This window comes from Urocampus carinirostris, chromosome 20 (assembly GCF_059441175.1).
Source record: "Urocampus carinirostris isolate Australia breed hairy pipefish chromosome 20, RoL_Ucar_1.0, whole genome shotgun sequence".
NCBI classification, from domain to species: domain Eukaryota; kingdom Metazoa; phylum Chordata; class Actinopteri; order Syngnathiformes; family Syngnathidae; genus Urocampus; species Urocampus carinirostris.
In genome coordinates, this window is record NC_142368.1 from 8,768,865 (window position 1) to 8,791,388 (window position 22,524).

At 42.0% G+C, this 22,524-nt stretch overlaps 1 protein-coding gene across 3 annotated transcripts; it reads right to left on the reverse strand.

The window, feature by feature from the left end:
* Positions 1-1,392: 1,392 nt before the first annotated feature.
* LOC148346171 (beta-taxilin-like) lies at positions 1,393-21,957 on the reverse strand. 3 transcript variants are annotated; one of them, XM_088325237.1, is made up of 11 exons: positions 21,870-21,957; positions 19,640-19,787; positions 19,501-19,546; positions 17,017-17,102; positions 16,831-16,959; positions 14,460-14,654; positions 12,030-12,149; positions 11,747-11,821; positions 7,763-7,855; positions 3,889-3,984; positions 1,393-2,682 (listed from the first exon to the last, which is right to left on the reverse strand). In XM_088325237.1, exons 2-11 carry the CDS (start codon positions 19,772-19,774, stop codon positions 1,798-1,800), a joined length of 1,860 nt encoding a protein of 619 aa, XP_088181363.1. In that variant the 5' UTR covers positions 19,775-19,787; positions 21,870-21,957; the 3' UTR covers positions 1,393-1,797. The 3 variants fall into 3 exon arrangements, with proteins under 3 accessions (XP_088181363.1, XP_088181362.1, XP_088181364.1); XM_088325236.1 differs by lacking the exon at positions 11,747-11,821 and adding an exon at positions 11,860-11,934; XM_088325238.1 differs by lacking the exons at positions 11,747-11,821; positions 12,030-12,149; positions 14,460-14,654; ... (3 more) ...; positions 19,640-19,787; positions 21,870-21,957 and adding an exon at positions 8,228-9,156.
* Between the last annotated feature and the right edge of the window lie 567 nt (positions 21,958-22,524).

Genomic DNA, 22,524 nt, shown 5'->3' on the forward strand with positions numbered 1-22,524 from the left:
CTAGTTCAGGGGTGTCAAACTCATTTTAACTCGGGGGCCACATGATAGAACAAAAATTATGTTGGGGGCCGGACTAGTAGATTAAAGAGAAAGAAAAAGAGGGATAAAGAAATAAGTGAAAGAGGGAGGGAAAAGGAGAGAGGGCGGGACAAAGAAAGAAAAAGAAAGAGGGAGAGCGCGTGAGAAACAAAAGATAAAAAGTTGTGAGAGAGGGAGAAAGAAATCCAAAGAGAAATAGAAAGACAGAAAGAGAGAAAAGAGAAAAGAAAGCACGAAGGGTAGGAAGAAAGAAAGGCAGAAAGAGAGAAAAGAAAAAAGAAAGCACGAAGGGTAGGAAGGAAGAAAGAGAAAAGAAAGAAAAGAGAAAAGAAAGCACGAAGGGTAGGAAGAGAGAAAGAGAAAAGAAAGCATGAAGGGTAGGAAGAGAGAAAGAGAAAGGAGAGAAAAGAGAAAAGAAAGCACAAAAGGTAGGAAGAGAGAAAGAGAAAAGAGAAAAGAAAGCACGAAGGGTAGGAAGAGAGAAAGAGAAAAGAAAGCACGAAGGGTAGGAAGAGAGAAAGAGAAAAGAGAGAAAAGAAAAGAAAGCAGGAAGGGTAGGAACAGAGAAAGAGACAGAGAGACAGACACAGAGACACAGAAAGACAGACAGAGAGAGAGACAGACACAGAAAGACAGACACAGAAAGACAGACACAGAGAGAGAGAGAGAGACAGAGACACACACACAGAGAGACAGACGCAGAGAGAGAGACACAGAGAGAGACACAGAGAGACACAGAGAGACACAGAGAGAGACGCAGAGAGAGACGCAGAGAGACAGAGACAGAGACAAATACAGTGTCTTTGTTCGAGGCACCTGGCTTTGGCAACATGAAGTTGACATATTTCTACCTTCTTGCGCTTCTCTCATATTTCTACCTTCTTGCGCCTTGACTCGCGGGCCGGATTCAACCCCTTAGCGCGCCTGACCAGGCCCGCGGGCCGCCCGTTTGACACCTGTGGTCTAGTTGGTATTCTTCCCTGTTCTTCATAGCACTTCATTTTCGGATGCACGGTAGGATACAGCGTCATCTAGTGGTCAAATCATACACAATTTCATTTTAACTTTCATATTAAGGATGGGGGCTCAAATGAACATATGAGGGCCACAATTAGCCTCCGGGCGGCGACTGTGAGCTCACTGCTCTAAAGTGACACGGTTAATGTTATCAAGTGGATCTTATTTCAGAATGTATTTACTTTAAGACGTAAAAACACGCGAAACATAACTAAAACAAAAACAAAATTCAGACAACAGTGCTTTTTCTGTGAATATTTGAAAGTCCCTACTGCATGTCTGGTCTTTGAACACACCGCAAGTCAAGTATCGTTTTTAAAAAGAAGGAAATTAAAGTCAAAAGAAATAAGATATTTTATTTTGAAACGTTACCATTCAACTCCTCAGCAAAACAATAAAGCTATTTTATTTTTCAGCACACGATTTTCTCTTCAGCAGTACACAGGGTTGGGTAGGGTTACTTTAACTGGATTACTTTCAATTACTTTTGGATGACTCCAATACCAAATATGCTAATAAAAGACACAAGAAACTCAATATGAATAAAAGTATGACTCACAACACGTGGTAAGCTTTCTCTCCTGGCTTTGATCGTTTCTTTTGTCTTTTATTAGCATATTTGGTATTGGAGTAATCCAAAAGCGATTGAAAGTAATCCAGTTAAAGTAACCCTACCCAACCCTGGCAGTACAACAGCGCCCTCTTTTGTATATTTGGACACATTGATTTCTCTCAGGTCGCTCAAGGGTTCTTCCTTTTCTTCTTGTTTCTTCTCGTTTCATTTTTGGGGGGTTCCGGACCAGGGGTAGTGGTCTTAGAAGAACGAGCAGGGCTAGATTCTGCCTTTTGAGGATTATTTGACGAGGGTAACACGTGGATCTCAGTCCTGACTTCTGGACTGGGTTCTGGTTTCACATTTGATATGGCTTCTGGTTCTTGTTGCTCTTCAGATTTGGGTTTCACATCTGGTTCTTGTTTCATTTCTGGTTTCGGTTTCACATTGGACGCGTCTTCTAGTTCTTGTTGCTCTTCAGATTTGGGTTTCACATCTGGTTCTTGTTTCATTTCTGGTTTCGGTTTCACATTGGACGCGTCTTCTAGTTCTTGTTGCTCTTCAGATTTGGGTTTCACATCTGGTTCTTGTTTCATTTCTGGTTCCGGTTTCACTTCTGTTTCTTGGTTGACCTCCAGTTTAGCATCTGATTCAGGTTCTTGGTTGACTTCTGCTTTAACTTCTAGTTCTGGCTCCACTTTAGCTTCTGTTTTTGACACATTTTTGGCGAAATGTCCAAAGGCGGCCGCGACGAGGTCATTATCGGGATCTAGGTCTATTGAGTCCACTTCTGTGCTGTTCCCAGTGTTGTACGATGCGTTCAAGGACTCCGCAAACTCCTGCAGTTTCACTTGTTCGTCCCTCAGACGTCGCATCTCTTCTGTCATGACACCGTCGTCGTCTTCCTGGTTTTCTGGGGCGGGTTCCTCAAGGGAAGGGGTCTCGTTGGTCCGGCGGACCTCTTTGATTTTAGCATAGAGGATTTTCCTCTCGTCTTGAAGGGCTCGACACAACTTCTCCAGTTTGTGGATGGTCATCACGAACACTTCGTACTCTTTCCCTTTCTCGCTCCTCTGCGGGAGAGAAGAGGAGTGAGAAGGGCAGGCACTTACCGTAAATTCCGGACTATAAGCCGCTACTTTTTTCCCCAAACGTTCAACCCTGCGGCTTATTCAGTGATGCAGCCAATTTATGTCATTTTTCCAACAGCCGCCAGCGGCGCTCGAGTACAAAAGGTAAGATTTAGACCGGTGGAATATATGCGCCGAGGAAGACTGCAACTTCTCAGCTTGTGCACAAATTCAATTAGCGTAGAAATATCCTCACCATGCAAATTGCAAAAAGAAAGGCACATGACGCAGCTTTCAAGCTAAATGCAATCGGGCAGTCCGATAAAGAAGGAAACAGAGCTACTGCACGTAAACTTTACTTTGCGAGCGTGTTACTAGCGTGTTTTGGAATAAGGGAGCGTTGGACGACATCTATATGACATAGTCTCTTTCCCATACTGGGGAAGACGACTTTGATGACGTCAGTTATAAGGAGGAAGATGAGGCCGGTTTACCGTGATTACTACAAGTGTGGTATGTTTTTTAAACAGAGCCGTTTGCTGTGTTGCGAGCGTGTTGCTAGTAGCGTGTTGCTACCCTTCACAGGCACAGTTTGGGATGAAAGTTATAATATTATTATTAAAGCTTTGAAAACTCTCTCGGTGTACCGTCTTTCTTTGTAAATATGTGTAACCATGTATAATATGTATTTGCAACTGTATATTTTTGTAATGTATTTATTTTGGAGACTTATTCTGATATGTTTTAAACGGGCGAATAAAATAGAAGGGGCGGAACAACGAGGGGGGACGGGAAGTGGGGTAAAGGTGAGACGTGTTTGTGGACACAGCGGACAATAGTGGATATATATTTTTCCCACCCTTACCTTTGGAAATATACATTTTTTTTCCTTTGGATTTTTTTCAACAGGACCCGGAATCTGCAGGTCTGCATCAAACCTTAAGTACCGGTATCATTTTCCATTCATTTTGCCGGCTGTGATTTTTGGACTGTGTACTTTATATTCAGTTACGATCGCGGGACTCAAAGTCGGGTTTGTGTTAAATACGTGATTGTGTTACATGTTTTATTGTGGGCGCATGCGGCTTATATACAGGTGCGCCTTGTGTAAGTACAAAAGCGGTTATCCTCTTAAAATGTGGTGGGTGCGGCTTATAATCAGGTGCGCTCTATAGTCCGGAATTTACGGTACTTGCTAACGTAACTCACCTCCTCCAACAGGTCCGTCAAAGCTTTGTTGCAGTTCTCGAACCTCATCTTCCAGACGTTGGACTCCTTCTCCAACTTCTTCATCTTCTCCGACATCTTATCGAGGAACAAAAGAGGACAAGGTCAATCCTGACATTCTTTTTCTATTTTTTTCCTCTTTGAAGTTTTGATTACGTGAAACTTTATTGCGATTAAGTGGTATACAAATAAAAGTGACTTGGCTTGACCTATCCTGGAGTGCCTTGTCTAATCTCATAGTATACGATGGTCACTACCTTGTTATCAATGACAATAAAGACAATTCTAATTCCGAACGTGGTACGTTTGTTAATTTTGTGCAATTTAAAAACACATGGATGAAAAAATGAAACATATCTCATCTCATTAGCCGTACCGCTTATCCTCATTAGGGTCGCGGGGGGGCTGGAGCCCATCCCAGCCATCTTCGGGCAGTGGGCAGGGGACACCCTGAACTGGTTGCCAGCCAATCGCAGGGCACACGGGGACAGACAACTCATTCGCTCATTCACACCTAGGGACAATTTGGACCGGCCAATTCACCTGAAATGCATGTTTTTGGAATGTGGGAGGAAACCGGAGTGCCCGGAGAAAACCCACGCAAGCACGGGGAGAACATACAAACTCCGCACAGAAAGTCTGGAGCTGGATTTGAACCCACGACAGGTTCCCATGACATGAACTGTGCCGCACAAGCGCTAACCACTGCGCCGCCGTGCTGCCCAAATGAAACATATGATAGTTTGAAATATAATGAACTATTTTTTGAATCCACCTACAGCAGGGGTGTCGAACTCATTTGAGCTAGGGGCCCCCACAGTAGAAAAAAACTCACGGGGGTCGGAATAGTAGATTAAACAGAGAAAGAGAGAGAAAAAGTGAGAGTGAAACAGAAAGGGAGAGTAAAAAGAGAGTGAGAGAGAGAGAGAGAGAAAACAAAAGAGAGAACAAGAGAGAGCACAAGAGAGAAAGAGAGAGAAGAAGAGAACAAGAGAGAGCACAAGAGAAACAACGAGCAAGAGAGAGAACATGAGAGAGGGATAGAACAAAAGCGAGTGAGCAAGAGAAAGAGTGAGTGTACAAGAGACAGAGAGAACAAGAGAGAGAGAGAGAGAGAGAGAAAAAACAACACAAAGAGAAATATATAGAGAAAGACAGACATAGAGAAAGAAGAAAAAAGGAGAGACAGAGATAGAGAAAGAGAAAGAGAGAAAAGGAAAATGAGAGAGGAAAAGAAAGATGACAAGAGAGAGAGTTAGAGAGAGAGAGAGAACAAGAGCAGAAAAAAAGCCAGAGAGAACCAACAAGCGAGAGAGATAACATTAGAGAGAGGGCAAGAGAGAGAACAAAAGAGAGATTACTAGAGAGAAAGAGAGAGAGTACAGGAGAGAGAGAACAAAAGAGAAAGAGAGAGTGAGAAAAATACAGAGAAAAATAAAGGAACAAGCGACAGATAGAGAGAGTGAGAAAGAGAGAAAAGGAAAATGAGAGACGAAAAGAAAGATGACAAAAGAGAGAGAGAGAGAGCTAGAGAGAGAACAAGAGCGAAAAAAAAAGCCAGAGAGAACCAACAAGAGAGAGAGATAACATTAAAGAGAGGACAGGAGAGAGAACAAAAGAGAGAGTACTAGAGAGAAAGAGAGAGAGCAAGAGAGAGAGTGAGAGTACAGGAGAGAGAGAGAGAGAACAAAAGAGAGAGAGAGACAGAGAAATACAGAGAAAAATAAAGAGAGAACAAGAGACAGATATAGAGAGAGTGAGAAAGAGAGAAAAGAGAGAGCAAAAAGAGAAGGAGAGAGAAAAAGAAAGATGACAGGAGAGAGAGGAGAGAGAGAAAGCAAGATCGAGAGAGATAGAAAAATACAAAGAAAAATATAGAGGGAAAGACAGAGATGAAGAAAGAGAAAAAGAGAGAGAGAAATTGAGAAATAGAAGTAAAAAACGAGAGAGAGAAAGAGAGAGAAAGAAATAAGACAACAGAAAGATAGATATTGAAAAAGAGAGATAGAGAAAAGAGAGGTCACATTTAAACTACAGCTGATTTTTCTCTTGTAATTGATACTATCCTGCATTTACTTGGATCGCATCGATACCAAAAACAGCGGTATCCCCCTGAAATACAGGCCCCCGATTGGTTTATAGCCATTTTGGTTCAAGCGATAAGAAATATTGACGCCATTAGTAGAATTGCACTACGGGAGATTGTTTTGGAATGCTGAGTCATTCTCTTTTTTTTTTTGCTATTCCGAAACGTCATTTTGTGAAATATGGCCGACGAGGACTCGTTTTTGCTATGCCAGCTCGGACGCACGATTTACACTTTTTCAATTAACGTCACCATCGCAGACTCTTCCTTAAGCGCGTGTGATAAGTGAATTTAGCGTAAATAAACTTTAGAAATCGCAGCCGCCATTCACTGCGTTTTTTTTGTCCATGCTTCCATTTGTCATAATCCCCTCCTTTATTTTGGATCCAGTATCGTTAATAAATCCTTTGGACGTAAATGTCACAATCTCTGAATATGGGGATGCTAGCTAAGCGTGTTCTTTAATGTTATGCGTCCCGACTATTCAAATGGGGTAAATGTCAACTTGTTTTTTCAATCAAAATGAGATATTGGCGCTCCCCTCTTTATTACTTAAATGGCGACGATGGGTGGTAATCAGTGTTCCCTCTAAGCTGCGCGCGTGCGCAATTCTCAGCACACAAGAAAATCTAGCCAGCGCACAAAAATCAGGGCTCAAAATGACTAATTAAGAAGCGACTTAAGTCAAACTTTCAGTGCATGAAGGTAAAAATACACGGGTTCCCCCGACGTTGTGTCCTAAATGCGGTGTTTTGATGTCGAGTCGAAGGAGAACGAAGTTGAGTAAAGTTAGTACAGTTTGTCGGGGAACCGGCTTCTTCGGCTCGGCTCACGAAAAGGAACCGGCTCTTTCGGGTCCTAAACGGCTCTTTGGGTTGTTTTTGCTTCTTTAATCCCAACATGACCAAATATTATGTAAAATTATACACAAAATGACTTAAAGGAAGCGGGGAATAGAACAAAAAAAAAATGAAAAAGTAGTGAAAAGCTAAGAAAAAAAGAAACAAAATGAAGAGAAAAAAAGAAGGACAAATTTAGAAAAAAAGCCAGAAAAAAGAAAAGAAAGAAATGCAGGAAAAAAGTAAATAGAGAACAAAAAGAAAAAAGTAACAGCTTGAAAAAAATAAACACAATGAGATTTTTTTTAAAGGAATTTAAAAAAAAGTAGAAAAAAAACACGGAAAAAAGAAGAAAAAGTTTGTGTTGCATTCAAATAATTTCCAATGATATCAAGTGAATCTTGTTGCCAACATTGTACTTCCACTAAAAAATGTGATTAAGTACAGTTCTGTATCTTACAACCGACTCAATAAATCCCCAAAAATGTTAATATTATGCGACAAAATATGTCAGGAAATAAAAAGAAATGGATATCTTGTGAAAGAATTGTAAGAACAAACGAAGTTTGTAGGCCGTACAACCTTTGCAGTAGTACATGAGTCAATTCATTCAAAAGAGAAAAATCATTTTGCATTGCCGGAAACTCAGCAAAAAGTAACTTTAAGTCAAATTTTGGACATGTTTGATAATGAATTATCTTGCCACACTTGGGATTATGGTTGCTCACTGTTGTTTCAAGCGCTGCTCACCGACTTTGTGTGAACGCTCGGACCCGTAAGGAAAATTACAGGGAACATTGGTCCCGACTATTCAAATGGGGTAAATGTCAACTTGTTTTTTCGATCAAAATGAGATATTGGCGCTCCCCTCTTTATTACTTAAATAGCGACGGGTGGTAATGATACAAAAGGATAAACAAGATTCTCCTACGTTTTCCATCTCGTTCTTGAAGCGGGCGTAGATTTCGTTGCTCTTGGCTAACGTCGTCTGAAACTCGTCGAACTTTTTGGAGTAGAGCGCCAACTGGAGAAGGAGAAGGTCATATTAAGGTCATTTTATTTTCACACATTGTCAATATTCAAACTTAACGCTAAAAAACCCCCAGAAAATATTTTATGAGAATCAACAACATGCGAGACAAAATTCTGAAGTGGAACCAAATTATTTCAACATTTTATATTATATTTACAATGAAAAAAACACAAAAATAGGTGTTGTTCTTTAAGTTCAGCTACTGACTTCCGAATGACCCAATGTTGACCTAAATGACTAACAATGACAAACAGGCTCTAATTGCAGCCAAAAGAGGCCCGTCTCGTCCGCGTTATAAATATCCTTTGGCTCATAATTCTTGAGTATTTCTCGCAGTTTTCCGCTTTTCCATTCTTCAACAACCTCTGTATCCACTCCGCCCGACTCCCCGGCTTTAGTAATCCGCCCAAGTCCATATCGTTTTTTGAACCTGTCGATCCACGCTGGTGCAAGTTCAGCCGATTCCGGTGAAAACTGTTGGCGAAATTTGTTAGCTTGCATTAGCATCATTCCACAGTCAATTCTGATTTCAGGCCTCGATGATTTTTGACGGAACCACAAAATCAGTGCTTTGTCGACATCTGGATGATCATTTACCCTCTGCCTTTTAGCGGTCGGAGCTCTAAAATCTGTCGCACACATATCTTTTATCTTCTTCTGGCTTTTCAGAATGTCGCTCAAAGTTTGAGGGCTCATTCCAAACTTCGCCGCGATGTCTTTTTGCTTCATGTGCTGATTCTTTTCTTGGAATTCAATGATAGCGAGCTTTTCTTCATACGTTCTAGTCTTGAGACTCCTGCCTTTGGTTTTAGAACTTGAGGCCATCGCCACACCGTAGACCGCACAGACCGCAAGGAAGTCCAAAGAAATTCACACAAATTCAATTTGAATGCTAGCACTACTGTAATAAGAAACAATGGGATTATGATTACGAGGCTTTGTTCTATGACCGCGTGCTGTGATTGAGAGTGCTATCATTCAACACTGAGGAGGAGTTTGATGAATAGCCTCTGCCAATCACGGAACGCCACGTCACATCAAGAAATCTTCCCGGAAAATCTGGGAGGGGTGAAAATCTTCCCGGAAAATCTGTGAGGAGTGAAAATCTTCCCGGAAAATTCCATCGCTTACTGCCACTGGAGGCTGAAATTTAGAGCATTTGGGAGATGTCCTAGGCGACCTGATACCGATCCGACTTATCAGAGGCGAAAACCATTAAAAAGGGTCAATTGTACGGAAAAATCCATCCGACTTAGGCGAGGATCCGACTTATAAAATCCGACTTATGCGAGGTGTAATACTACAGAAAAGCCTAGAGAACAAACGTTCCACGCAATTTGTCCGACTTATCCGAGAATCCGACTTATGCGAGTCCGACTTATCCGAGGTTTACTGTACCTGCTCTGTGATGGACTCAGGGGTCTGTGAAAGGAGATACTAGAGCACAGAAAACAATATGAAGACCAAAGAACACACCAGGCAGGTCCGGAATAAAGTTTTGGAAAAGTTCAATGGGATACAAGAAGATCTCCCGGAGCACTGCTTAAACAATAATAAAAAAATGGGGAGCGCATAAAACCACTGGACACCTACCAAGACCTAATTGTCCCTCTAAACCAGGAGTCCCCAAACTTTTTCCTATGAGGGCCACATAACTTTTCCCTTCTCTGATGATGGGCCGGAGTCATTTTGTAACAGAAAAAGTGTGATGATTGCAGGAGTGCCTAAATATAGACATTTATTGTACATCTCACCTGCAAAATAGATGGTAAATGTCAGTCTCACACGACACCATTTACTTGTTGACATTAAGAGTGATTTATTAAACAAGTCTCATTAAATCACGTGAGGTCCCGTGAGACTTGCCCCAAACACCCTTCTCTGACCTGTGAGACTATGTCATCTAGTGGTGATATACAGTACTGGTATTTCACTTTTTCTGCTTTACAAAACAACACCACAATCCCATAATATAACATTTTAACTAGTCGGCAACCCTTGTTGCGCCGTATAAAATAGTTACTATCTAATAGTTAACAATGAAAATAGTTCATAACTAAGGAACATTTCATTGCAAAAGTCCAACTTTATTATCAAATACAAATACACATATATGAAAAAAAAACATCAAAATGCTCTCTGGTATTGTTCAGGGGGCCGGACCAAATGTGGAGGCGGGCCGCAGTTTGGGGACCACTGCTCTAAACCTTCGGCCCAAACAAGTCGAAAACTAATCAGAGAAGTAACCAAGAGGGAAGAATGCAAAGCATTAAGTTTGGCGTCAGAATAACACTGCACACTATCCCCACTGTCAAACATGGTGGTGGCAACATCATGCACAGGGGCGAGTGACTCAGGAGGTAGAGCGCTCGTCTAGGGATCAAGAGATCGCAGTTCGACTCCCGGCTCCTCCGTGTTACATGTCGAAGTGTCCTTGGGTAAGACACTGAACCCCTAAGGCCCCCAATAAGCAGGTTAGTGCCTTAAATGGCTGCACGGCCGCTATTGGGAAATGTGAAGCATATTGTAAAGCGCTTTGGGAAGTCTTGACTTGAAAAGCGCTATATAAATGCAGATCATTTCATTTCATTTATGTATAAATCTTTTTATGGAAAAAAGAAAGCTCCTTCTGAATGAATGCCATAAAAAGGCACGTTTGGCGTTTGCAGGAAACCACATGGGAGACATAATTAACATTTGGAACAAGGTTCTCTTGTCATGTAGGGCGAAAATTAAACTTTTTGGGCTGAATGCAAAGCATTAAGTTTGGCGTCAGAGTAACACTGCTCACTATCCCCACTGTCAAACATGGTGGTGGCAACATCATGCTCAGGGGTTGCTTTTTCTCAGCAGGGACTGGGAAGACCGTCAAATAATCTTTAGGACTGAGACTTGGTACCTTTTAAATGTCTTTTCATCTTATTGAAAATGAGTGAAGTGGGTTTAAAAAAGGAGGTAGACTCCCAAGTACAGTGGAACCTCGGTTTTCGAACGCCTCTCAGTTCGAACAAATCGGAGTCCGACCAAAAATTTCGAGAAATTCTTGCTTCGCTGTTCGGTCAAAAAATCGGAGTTCGAACACCGGTAATGCGTGAGTGCGTACGCTAGTGTGCGATGCTGAGTGGCGTACGGGTGTAGATGGCTCTTTTCGTGACCGACTGTTATCGCGTGCGGACGTGCTTCGTTTTGCTTTCGCTTTTAATATAGGTGTACCAAGTGTTTTAGCCACTAATTATGCCTCAGAAGAAAGTCAGTGCAAGCAGCAAAGTTGCTACAGGTGAGAAAAGAAAAGTAGTGCGTACAACTATTGCATTTAAGAAATAAATAATAGCCAAATATGAAGGAGGTGTGCGAGTGTCTGATCTTGCTAGGGAATACCCCACCGTCCAACTGCGCCTTCTGCTGACTACCACAAAGGTAAGAAATCCTATTCATAATTCTTTTCTTTATCCTTTTTCTTTTATTTTTACATGTTCATGTTAGCGTAATCTTTCGTACGGAAGATTACGATAACGCCGACGTATGATTAGCCTGGGTTAGCTTTATGTTTACGTTTAACATTCAGGTAAACATTCAGGGTGTTGGAACGGATTAAAAGGATTTACATTATTTTTAATGGGAAACATGATTTCGGTGATCGAACAAACCGGTTTTTGAACAGGGTTCTGGATTGGATTATGGTCGAGAACCGAGGTTCCACTGTACCTAAGTGTTGTGTATGACATAATACATAAAGGAAAACCAGGTTTGAAGTCCAAAGTTGAAGCACAGGTATCACTAGGAAAATTCCAACTCGCAAAGCAAAACCTGGACTCCCGTAGCTTGAAATCAAGCCGCCATTGAGCGCTTTGGCGCCACCTCGTGGCACCCAAGTGTAATCACCTGCGCGTGCGTGACGGCGGCGTGTTGGCGTAGCGTTTGCGTCTGAATCTTCCACTCAGCCGCCTCGCGCAGCAGCTGGCGAAAGAGAGCAAAGGCGTAATGGCCTCAATTACCTTCTTTTTCATGCTCAGCTCCTCCTTCTTCATGGCGAAGCACTTCCGGGTTTTGTCCACCGCCTCGGCCAGCAGCTGCGGCGTGGCGACACGGCAGAAACTCGCAGACACACAAAACAAAGCGGCGGCGGCAGTGGAGGCGTTGGCGGCCATCGCCTGAGCCCACTCACGTATTCTTTCTCGCGTTGGTGTTTCTGCTGGGCTTCCAGCAGGAGAGCGTTGGCCTGCTCCAGCTTGGCTGAGGTCAGTTGCTCCTGGAGGTCGCGGTGATGGTTGACTTTTTCTAAACTCTATTAAAAAAAAAAAACACACACGAGGAGTGATGAGCTAGGGCACAGGTGTCAGAAGAGGCGGCTTGCGGGCCGGATTCAATCCCTTAGCGGGCCTGACCTGGCCCGCGGGCCGCCTGTTTGACACCTATGGTGTAGAGTGTAAAGAAGAGGCGAGACGTTTCTTTTGAAATAAAATGGGGATAAGAAAGCTTGATGCCCTACGAAGCATGGTCGGAGATCAGAACAAGTTGGGTAGCCGAGACGGGAGACGGAGCGTGGTTGGAGATCGGAACAAGTCGGGTAGCTAGGACGAGCGGGAAGCCAGGGATCGGTACAGGAAACAGAATCAGGATACGGGTAGCCGGGACAGGAGAACGGAGCTTGGATCAAGGATCGATACAGGAAACAGAATCTGGATACGGGTAGCCGGAACAGGAGAACGGAGCTTGGATCAAGGATCGATACAGGAAACAGAATCAGGATACGGGTAGCCAGGACAGGAGAAAGGAGCTTGGATCAAGGATCGATACAGGAAACAGAATCAGGATATGGGTAGCCGGGACAGGAGAACGGAGCTTGGATCGGGGATCGATACAGAAACAGGTCCGAATCTAAACGGGAGCCAGAGTCAAAAGTACTTGCCCTGCATGCACTGAGGTTCGCAGACGGACTGACCAGGAGTGAACGAGAATGACGTGTTTCATTAGGAGGACGACCGATTAGGGAACGAGTGGCAGCTGGGGCTGTACGAGTGAGGGCAGGTTGAGGTCAATTGGCAAATCATGCCACATTTAGCATTTTTGCTGTAGTTTTACTATTCTTGTCATAATATTTCTGTAGTAGTATTTTTGTAGTATTTCTGTCAAAATATTTCTGTGGTGGTACTTTTGTATCATAGTATTACTACCGTGGTATTTTTGTAGTATTTTGCTTAATAAAATGTGTACTAAACCACAGGTGTCAAACAGGCGGCCCGCGGGCCAGATCAGGCCCGCTAAGGGATTGAATCCGGCCCGCAAGACAACACTCAGAGAAGCACAAGAGAAAAACAAGCTGCAGGTTGAAATATGTCAACTTGATGTTGCCAAAGCCATGTGCCTCTCACAAAGACACTGTACTTGTATTTATTTCTCTCTCTCTCTTTCTTTTCCACCCCTTTTCTCCCACTCTGTCTGTCTCTTTCACTCTCTGTGTCTCTCTTTTTCTCTTCCTTTGTTGCAATTGTCTCTTTCTCTCTATGTGTCTTTTAACCTCTTTTGCTCTAACTTCCTTTTTCCTATCTCTCTTTCTCTCTTCATACCCTTCGCGCTTTCTTTTCTCTTTTCTCTCCTTCTGTCTTTCTATTTCTTTGCCTCTACTTTAAAAGGCGTTTCAGGATGCAAAGGCAAAAATACAGAACAGTACGCGCAACCATTAGCCGCTCCCAGAGGTTTACGAACGTAAACATACTGTCTATCGCTTCAAATCTGCCAGACCGCATGTGTACTCTTGTCAGGAGATAAATATTAAAAATGTACCGTTTACCAAATTGTTCGAATTAGTTATCTGACTCACAATAATAAAATAAAATGATGACTCACAACACGCGGTAAGCTTTCTCTCCTGGCTTTGATCTCTTTGATTTCCGGCAAAACTAACATAAAATGCGACAGAAACGAAATGAAAATAAATCCAAACAGCTTGCCAACATCTTTTTTGCCGTTCTATGTATTCCGTTGCTTTTCAAGCCTGCACAAAATTTAGTAATTGTATTCATATTTAGTTTCTTTTGTTTTTTATTAGCATATTTGGTATTGGAGTAATCCAAAAGAAATTGAAAGTAATCAAGTTAAAGTAACCCTACCCAACCCTGATTACGTGTGATGTTAGGCTACCACCAAGAAGGATATAACGGCAATCAAACAAAGGACGCTTAAAAGTCAGAGGAGACGCATAGAAGTCGTGTTTAGTTGGAAATGTCAACGATCCCACGAAAACATCGGATTTGATCCAAAAATCGGAATTGAGCATTAAGCTCTGCAGTGTGAACGGCAACCTAATGTTGTTCTCAGCTTTACTTTGAAAAAAATCGTTGACTTTTATGTGCGCCTTATGGTCGTGAAAGTACGGTATATTGATTGAAAAATGGGCAAAAATACATTAAACATTAAATCTTAAAATTTTGCTTCCGTCTGGTTTTGCTTAATTTTGTCTGATATGGTCATGGTATGGCTCTTTCAAGGAAAAAACTAAATATTTTTGTTTTTATGGCTCTTTGGGATCAAAAAGCTTACCGACCTTTGCCTTAGGTTCTAGGGCTTAACGGCATGACTCTGGTCCATTATTTACCTCCTCCCTCCGCTGACATTGCTCGAGCAGCGAGTGCAATTTCTGGCTTAGCCTGGCGTTGTCGTCGCACAGTTTCTCATTCCGGGTGCTGTGCTGTTCGATCTGCGTTTGGATTTCCGTCAGCGAGGTCTGGAAGTGGGCGGCCATTTCCGATCGCTTCTCTTCGTCCTCGCGGCAGCGTCGCAGGGCCTCGTCCTGGTCGGGTAAAGCGTTAGATAGATAGATAGATCGATAGATACTTTATTCATCCCCGCAGGGAAATTCACATTTCCAGCAGCATCCCTGTGCTGAGAAACAACACAATAATAAAGCAAAAAGAATACAATATACAAATACCCAATGTGACGTGCTAATACCCACTGTAGCGTGTTCTATAGAGTATCTAGATAGTTCTACACAGAATACATATTGCAATAAAATTCGGTAATATGCAATGTGGGGGGTGTGGTTTAATGTGGGCCTTTACTCCGCCGGGTGGAGTTAAAGAGCCTCATGGCATGAGGAAGAAAAGATCTCTTCAGTCTGTCCGTGGGTCAAGACAGTGACAGCAGTCTGTCGCTGAAGCTGCTCTTCTGTCTGTTAGCATGCTAGCGGAAAATGTAGCTAGGTTCTACATCGGTGGTCCCCAAACTACTTTGAGTGAACATCGAGTGACATTGATTGTTATTCCTGTTTTGACCATGGGGTGGAGAATGTTAATTTGGAGGTGGGTAAAGGTAGCAAGTAGAAGTAAGATCGGCTGGCGGGTATTAAAGCCCAATCCCGGGAATTTAACTTGATTTGAGGGACCGAGGCGAAGCAAACCCGAATTTTCATGTTTTATCTGTGATGACTCGGGAAGAGAAGGAGGGGTTCCTTTTTACGCTAAGAAAAAACCTTACATAAATACTCATAAAAATGTATGTAAACACGCACAAAAACGTACGTACTCACAAAAACGTGAATAACACACACACACAAACGTACTTAAACACTCACAGAAACGTACGTAACCACACAGAAAAACGTATGTAAACATGCACAAAAACTTACGTAAACACTCAGAAGAATGTACATAAACACTCAAAGAAACGTACATAACGCTCAATAAAAACGTACATAAACAATCACAAAAACGTACATAAACAATCACAAAAAACGTACATACACACTCACAAAAACATACATAACACACACAAAAACGTACGTAAATACTCCAAAAATGTACATAAACAATCACAAAAACTTACATCGCACACACAAAAACGTAAGTAACACTCAAAAAAAACCCTACATAAACAATCACAAAAACGTATGTAACACACACAAAAACGTACATTAACACTCCAAAAACACCTACATAAACACTCGTAGAAACGTATGTAAACACATCAACTTACGTAAACACTCCAAAAAATGTACATAAACAATCACAAAACCAAACATAGCACACACAAAAAGGCATGCAACAGTAAAAAAACCCTACACGAACAATAACAAAAACATATACAACACACACAAAAACGTACATAAACACTCCAAAAACACCTACATAAACACTCACAGAAATGTACGTAAACACTCAAAAAACTTTCATAAAAAATCACAAAAATGTAGATAGCATACACAAAAACGTACGTAACACTAAAAAAAGCCTACATAAACAATCACAAAAACGTACATAAACACTCTCAAAAACATACACAACACACACAAAAACACACATACACACTCACAGAAACGTACGTAAACACTCACAGCAACTTACATAAACACTCAAAAAACATACATAATCTGCGCCGTCATCCGAGGAGCAGTAAAGCTCTTCCTGCCCCTATGCAGTCATTCATCGTTATTACCTCATCATACTGCACAGGTCTTTTCATCAACTACGCTTAAAAGAACTTGTTGTAAGAGGTAAGTTAAATTTTGTTTTATTGTTTAATTGTTTAAAAAGAATCTCTCTTTCTAACTGTATTCCATATGGTGTACTGTACTATATACAGGGGGGGTGTACTGCAAAGGTTTTTTTTTTTTGAAGGGGCGTCGTTACTTCGTAGATTTTCACTCTTTGCGGGTGGTTTTGGTCCCCATTAACCAGGTGTAAAAAATAATTTAAAAAAAATAAAAAATTAAGGTGCGCCGCTACTTCGCGGATTTTTACTTATCGCGGGTGGTTTTGGTCCCCATTAACCGCGATAACCGAGGTGATCCATAGGTTCCCTACCCCTGCTGTACAGTAACAGTGCTATTTATAGCGGCCATATTCCCGACATTTTTTTTTTTTTTTTTTCATAAATAGAATTATTAATTTTCCGTGAAGAATCCACACTTCTGTTACAAACTGACTGAGAAGGGAACAGTTACAGGTAAACAAGAATACATTATTTACCCGGAGCGTGCAGTAGTGGTCTTGGACGTCTCGACACAAACTTTCCAGCTGACTTCGCTCGACTTGAAGGGTGCAAATGTTGTCACGGAGACATTGCGCCATCTTCTGTTCACCGCGTTCACGTAACAACTACAAAAAAGGGAAACCGTGAAACGACAGCGGTAGAGCTTCCCGAGAGAAACTCACCAGCTCGGCGTGTTTCTTCATCAAGTGATCCAGTTTTTCCTCGGGAGACAAAATGGCGCCCAGACTGTCTGCCACACTGTCAATTTCTACAACAGAGAGTTATAAACGTTTACTTTTGAGGAATTGAAGGATACAAAGGTAAGTCGGATTCTTTGTTTTTGTAAGTAAAGTACACTTAAAGGATGTTCTTTTTGTGTTTTAGTGATATATTTTATGAAATAGGTTTGACCAAATGTAACGGGTGTGATAATAACTTTTGTTTTATTGAAATTCCTGCTGAAATATGTGGTATAGTTTTTGGTAAGAGTCCTGAAATGATGAGTCCAACAGTGCTACCTGCTGGTATGGGGTAAGGTTTGGTTTGGCTTTTGACATGTGACCGGAAGGCGGGTTTGTTGGCAGTATAACAGCGAGCTGTCAACGGTAAGACACGATTTCTTGGTGCTCCGAAAAAAAGGTCATTTTAAAGATTAAAACCACAGCTGACAAATCTCTCAACATGCACAGTAATGTGATTGATGTTGTCAAGGTGTTTGGATTTATTTTCGTTTTGTTTCTGTCGTCTTTTATGTTAGTTTTGCCAGACGTTGCATGTTGTGCTAATATGCTAATTCCCCTTATAGAGATCAAAGCCAGCAGAGAAGCTTACCACGTGTTGTGACCAATGTTCCCTCTAATTTTCCTCGGGTCTGAGCGTTCACACAAAGTCGGTGAGCAGCGCTTGAAACAACAGCAACCATAATTCCAAGTGTGGCAAGATAATTAATTAACAAACATGTCCAAAACTTGACATCAAGTTACTTTTTGCCGAGTTTCCGGCAATGCAAAATTATTTTTCTCTTTTGAATGAATTGACTAATGTATTATTGCAAAGGTTGTACGGCCTACAAACGTCGTTTGTTTTTACAATAATTCTTACACAAGATTTCCATTTCTTTTTATTTCTTTATATATTTTCTCGCATAATATTAACATTTTTGGGGGCTTATTTAGTCGGTTGTAAGATACAGAACTGTACTTAATCACATTTTTTAGTGGAAGTACAATGTTGGCAACAAGATTGACTTGAAATAATGGGAAATTATTTGAATGCAACACAAACTTTTTCTTATTTTTTCCGTGTTTTTTTTTCTACTTTTTTAATAATTCCTTTAAAAAAAGTCTCATTGTGTTTATTTTTTCTGAGCTGTTACTTTTTTCTTTTTGTTCTCTATTTACTCTTTTCCTACATGTCTTTCTTTTTTTTTCTGGCTTCTTTCTAAATTTTTCCTTCTTTTTTCTTTTCCTTTTGTTTCTTTTTTTCTCAGCTTTTCACTACTTTTTCATTTTGGTATTTTTTTCTTTTTTGTTCTATCCCCCCCATCCTTTAAGTCATGTTGTGCATAATTTTACATAATATTTGGTCATGTTGGGATTAAAGAAGCAAAAACAACCCGAAGAGCCGTTTAGGACCCGAAAGAGCCGGTTCCTTTTAGTGAGCCGAGCCGAAGAAGCCGGTTCCTCGACAAACTCCACTAACTTTACTCAACTTCGTTCTCCTTCGACTCGACTTCAAAATACCGCATTTAGGACACAACTTTGGGGGAACCCGTGTATTTTTACCTTCATGCACTGTAACTTCTGTCGCTTCTAAATTAATAATTTTGAGCCCTGATTTTTGTGTGCCGGATAGATTTTCTTGTGCGCTGAGAATGTGCGAGCAGTGCGCAATTGCGCACACGCGCAGCTTAGATGGAACACTGGTTGTGACTCATTCATTTGCAGCTAAATTGTACCCGTTTTTATACTCATTGTTATTATTTCTATTTTCTCATATATATAAAAAGGATGATCATTAGCTGCACCGCTTATCCTCAGTAGGGTCGCGGGGGTGCTGGAGCCCATCCCAGCAATCATCGGGCAGATGATGTTGGTTAAAATTCAGATTAAAGAAAAATATGTTGAATTCATTGTAAACGTTAAAAAACCACTATACGATCTCTGTCCCGGCTGCTGACCCGTTTTTTCCGTTGAGCCCATCCCAGCCATCTCTGGGCAGTGGGCAGGGGACACCCTGAACTGGTTGCCAGCCAATCGCAGGGCACACGGGGACAGACAATTCACTCGTTCATTCACACCTAGGGACAAATCGGACCGGCCAATTCACCTGACATGCATGTTTTTGGAATGTGGGAGGAAACCGGAGTGCCCGGAGGAAACCCACGCAAGCACGGGGAGAACATACAAACTCCACACAGGAAGTCTGGAGCTGGATTTGAACCCACGCAGGAGGTTCCCATGACATGAACTGTGCCGCACATGCGCTAACCACTGCACCGCCGTGCTGCCCCATTCACTATTATATATATCTTAATTATATTTCAACTATTTTCGTTTGGCGTGCCGGATGAGAAAGCCCGACGGGCCGCATGTGGCCCGCGGGCTGTAGTTAGCCCACCCTTGATCTGGGTTCTCAGTCAACATGTAATGGAAAATACACAGCACCTGATTGGACGGCAGTAGTGAGGTCATCCTGTGCAGGCACCTCCACCTGCAAAAAAATTGCGATAAATCATATTTTATCAAAAACAATCCTCATAAAACAACAAATTCATAACACGGTTGCCACGACGATGACGCTAACCTTTGCGTTGCTGCTCACAATGTCTTTCAGCCTCCTGCTGATCTCGTCCATAGGGTCGTTGTCCGTAGGGGGCGGAGCTACCTCATTTTGTGGGCGGGACACTAACACCTCTGTGGCTTTCACCGACATCTCCATCCTCAAGGTGGCGCTGCCACGTACGAAATGCAAATTGTGCTCAGGAGCTGACGCTAACAGGCTAAAGCAACAATAAATAGGTAATCCTCCATTATGAAATGAAATCCATGCAACAACATAAAAAAAACTAGATAGCTTGACTAGCTAATAGCTTGCTAATACTATAACTATTTCTATCGTGTGCGCCCTCATTATCGCCCTCTGCCATGAGGCAAGAGAATTGCATGCCTCACTCTGCATCCAGCTATTGAACTCTGCCCCCCTTATAGTTGTTAGCCTGGTCCGGAGCAGGCTAGCTGTAGAGCACAGGTGGCCCGCGGGCCAAATCAGGCCCGCTGAGGGATTGAATCCGGCTCGCGAGACAACACTCAGAGAAGCGCAAGAGAAAAACAAGCTGCAGATTGAAATATGTTAACTTGATGTTGCCAAAGCCAGGTGCCTCGAACAAAGACACTGTACTTGTATTTATTTCTCTCTCTCTCTTTCTTTTCCACCCCTTTTCTCCCACTCTCTCCGTCTCTTTCACTCTCTGTGTCTCTCTTTTTCTCTTCCTTTGTTGCTCTTTGTTTCTTTCTCTCTCTTTTGCTCTAACTTCCTTTTAGAGAGAGAAAGAGAAAGAAAAAGAAGAAAGAGTGAAAAAAGACACAAAGAGAAATGGAGAAAGAAAGCAAGAAATAGGGAGAGAGAGGGTGGAAGAGAAAGATAAAAAGAAAGAGAAAGACAGAAAGAGAACAAAAGAAAAACAGAGAAAAAAGAAAGAAAGAGAAAAAAAGAGAAGAAGAGAGATAAGGGGGAAGCAGGGTTAATTTGACTCAGTCAACCTCGCCTGTCCTCAGGGGGCACCACGCTAGAGACCCCTGTTTTAACCCAATCCGGTCCCGCGACTCCCAACAGTTGCACACCCTTGCTGTAGAGCAGGGGTGTCAAACTCATTTTAGCTCTAACACCATAGAACAAACATTCTCTCGGGGCCGGTTTAGTAGATTAGAGAGAAAGAAAAAAAAAGAGAGAAAGAAATAAGAGAAAGATAGGGGGAGAAAGGTAGAGAGGGTGGGACAAAGAGAGAGAGAGAAAGAGAGAGAGAGAGCGCGTGAGAAACAAGAGATAAAAACAGAAATAGTGAGGGAGGGGAAAGAAAGAGAAAGAATGAAATACAAAGAGAAACAGAAAGAGAAAAATAGGAGAGAAGAGAGAAGAAGAGAAGGAGAAAAAGAGAGAAGGAGAGAACGAGAGAAGGAGAGGTAGAGAGAAAGGGGAAAGACCGAAGGGGAAAGCAAGAGAGAGAGAGAGAAAGAGAGTAAAGGAAAAAATGAAGAGAGAGCAAAAGAAGGTAAAAAGACAGCGAGAAAGTGACAAAAAGGAACAAAGAAAGACAAAAAGAGACAAAGAGAGTGAAAGAAAGAGAGTGATGGAGAGAGTGAGAGAAAATGGAGGTAGAGAGGGAGAGATTAGAGAGAGAAATACAATTGCAGCGTTTGTGAGAGGCACCTGGCTTTGGCAACATCAACCTACAGCTCTCTTTCTCTTGCGCTCCTCTGAACGTTGTCTCGCGGGCCGGATCCGATCCCCTAGCGGGCCTGATCCGGCCCGTGGGCCGCCTGCTTGACACCGCTGCTGTAAAGAATCAATCCCTATAGCCACTGGGCCAAATTTATCCCTCTTTCGTACAACCGACATGAAGCTAAATTCAGCCAAGATAATAAACATATCCCGGCTTAATCCCTGTCGTGCAATCCCTTTCGGGTTAAGCCATTGCAAATGGCGAGCTAAATTAAGAAACTTGTTGTTCTGAGGAACCAGACACCACAGCAACAAAAACCGACACCCACATTTCCGTATACATTTTTAATACATGTATAATATATATATATCATATAATAATATATAATAATAAAACTGTATACTGTATAGTCATCCATTACCACATAATTGCTGTTTTCTGCCTCTTATGACGATCTGAAATGTCAATAAACACAACAAACCCCGGCAGCCATTTTGAAAAAAGGTTCTAACTTTGCTCTGTCGCCCAATCAAAAGTTAGAAAAATTGGAATCTCTATTTGTGAAAGCGAATAAATATGAAAACAAAAACCTACCAGATGATAGAAGCGAAGGCGACCGAGAGAAGGACGAGTGAGAGAAGGAAGAAAACAGCTGAGGCCCCGAAATAACCTTCCAGGCTCCGCCCACATTCTGCCCCCCGACCATTTCAAATGCCGCGGGGGGGTCTCCAACCTGATGCCGGCGGGCACCACGGAAAGAGAGAGAGTGAGAGAGAAAGAAAGAGAACAGAGAAAGCGAGAAAAGAGAAAGTGAGAGAAAGAAAGAACAGAGAAAGGCAGTACAAAGAGAGTGAGAGAGAAAAAGGAGAGAGAGAAAAAAGAGGGAGAGAAAATGAGAGATAGAGGACAGGAGAGAGAGAACAGAGAGAGTGAGAGAAAGAGTGAGAAAATAAGTGACAGAGATAGACAGAAAAAGAGAGAACAAGAGATAGAAAGAGAGAAAAAAGAGAGAAAATGAGGATCAGAGAGAGAGAGAAAGAGAGAACAAGAGATAGAAAGAGAGAGAAAATGAGGATCAGAGAGAGAGAGAGAAAGAAAGAAAGAACAGAGAAAGCGAGAAAAGAGAAAGTGAGAGAAAGAAAGAACAGAGAAAGGCAGTACAAAGAGAGTGAGAGAGAAAAGAGAGAGAGAGAAAAAAGAGGGAGCGAAAATGAGAGACAGAGAGATAGAGGACAAGAGAGAGAGAGAA

What these genes read in the sequence shown, in the direction of transcription:
- LOC148346171 (XM_088325237.1), bottom strand. Translation starts at nt 19,774, where the DNA reads ATGGAGATGTCGGTGAAAGCCACAGAGGTGTTAGTGTCCCGCCCACAA. An exon ending in AATGTCAGCGGAGGGAGGAG is followed by an intron (nt 12,150 to 14,459) that starts GTAAATAATGGA and finishes TTTTTTTAATAG; the next exon opens with AGTTTAGAAAAAGTCAACCA. An exon ending in ACCAACGCGAGAAAGAATAC is followed by an intron (nt 11,822 to 12,029) that starts GTGAGTGGGCTC and finishes CTCTTTCGCCAG; the next exon opens with CTGCTGCGCGAGGCGGCTGA.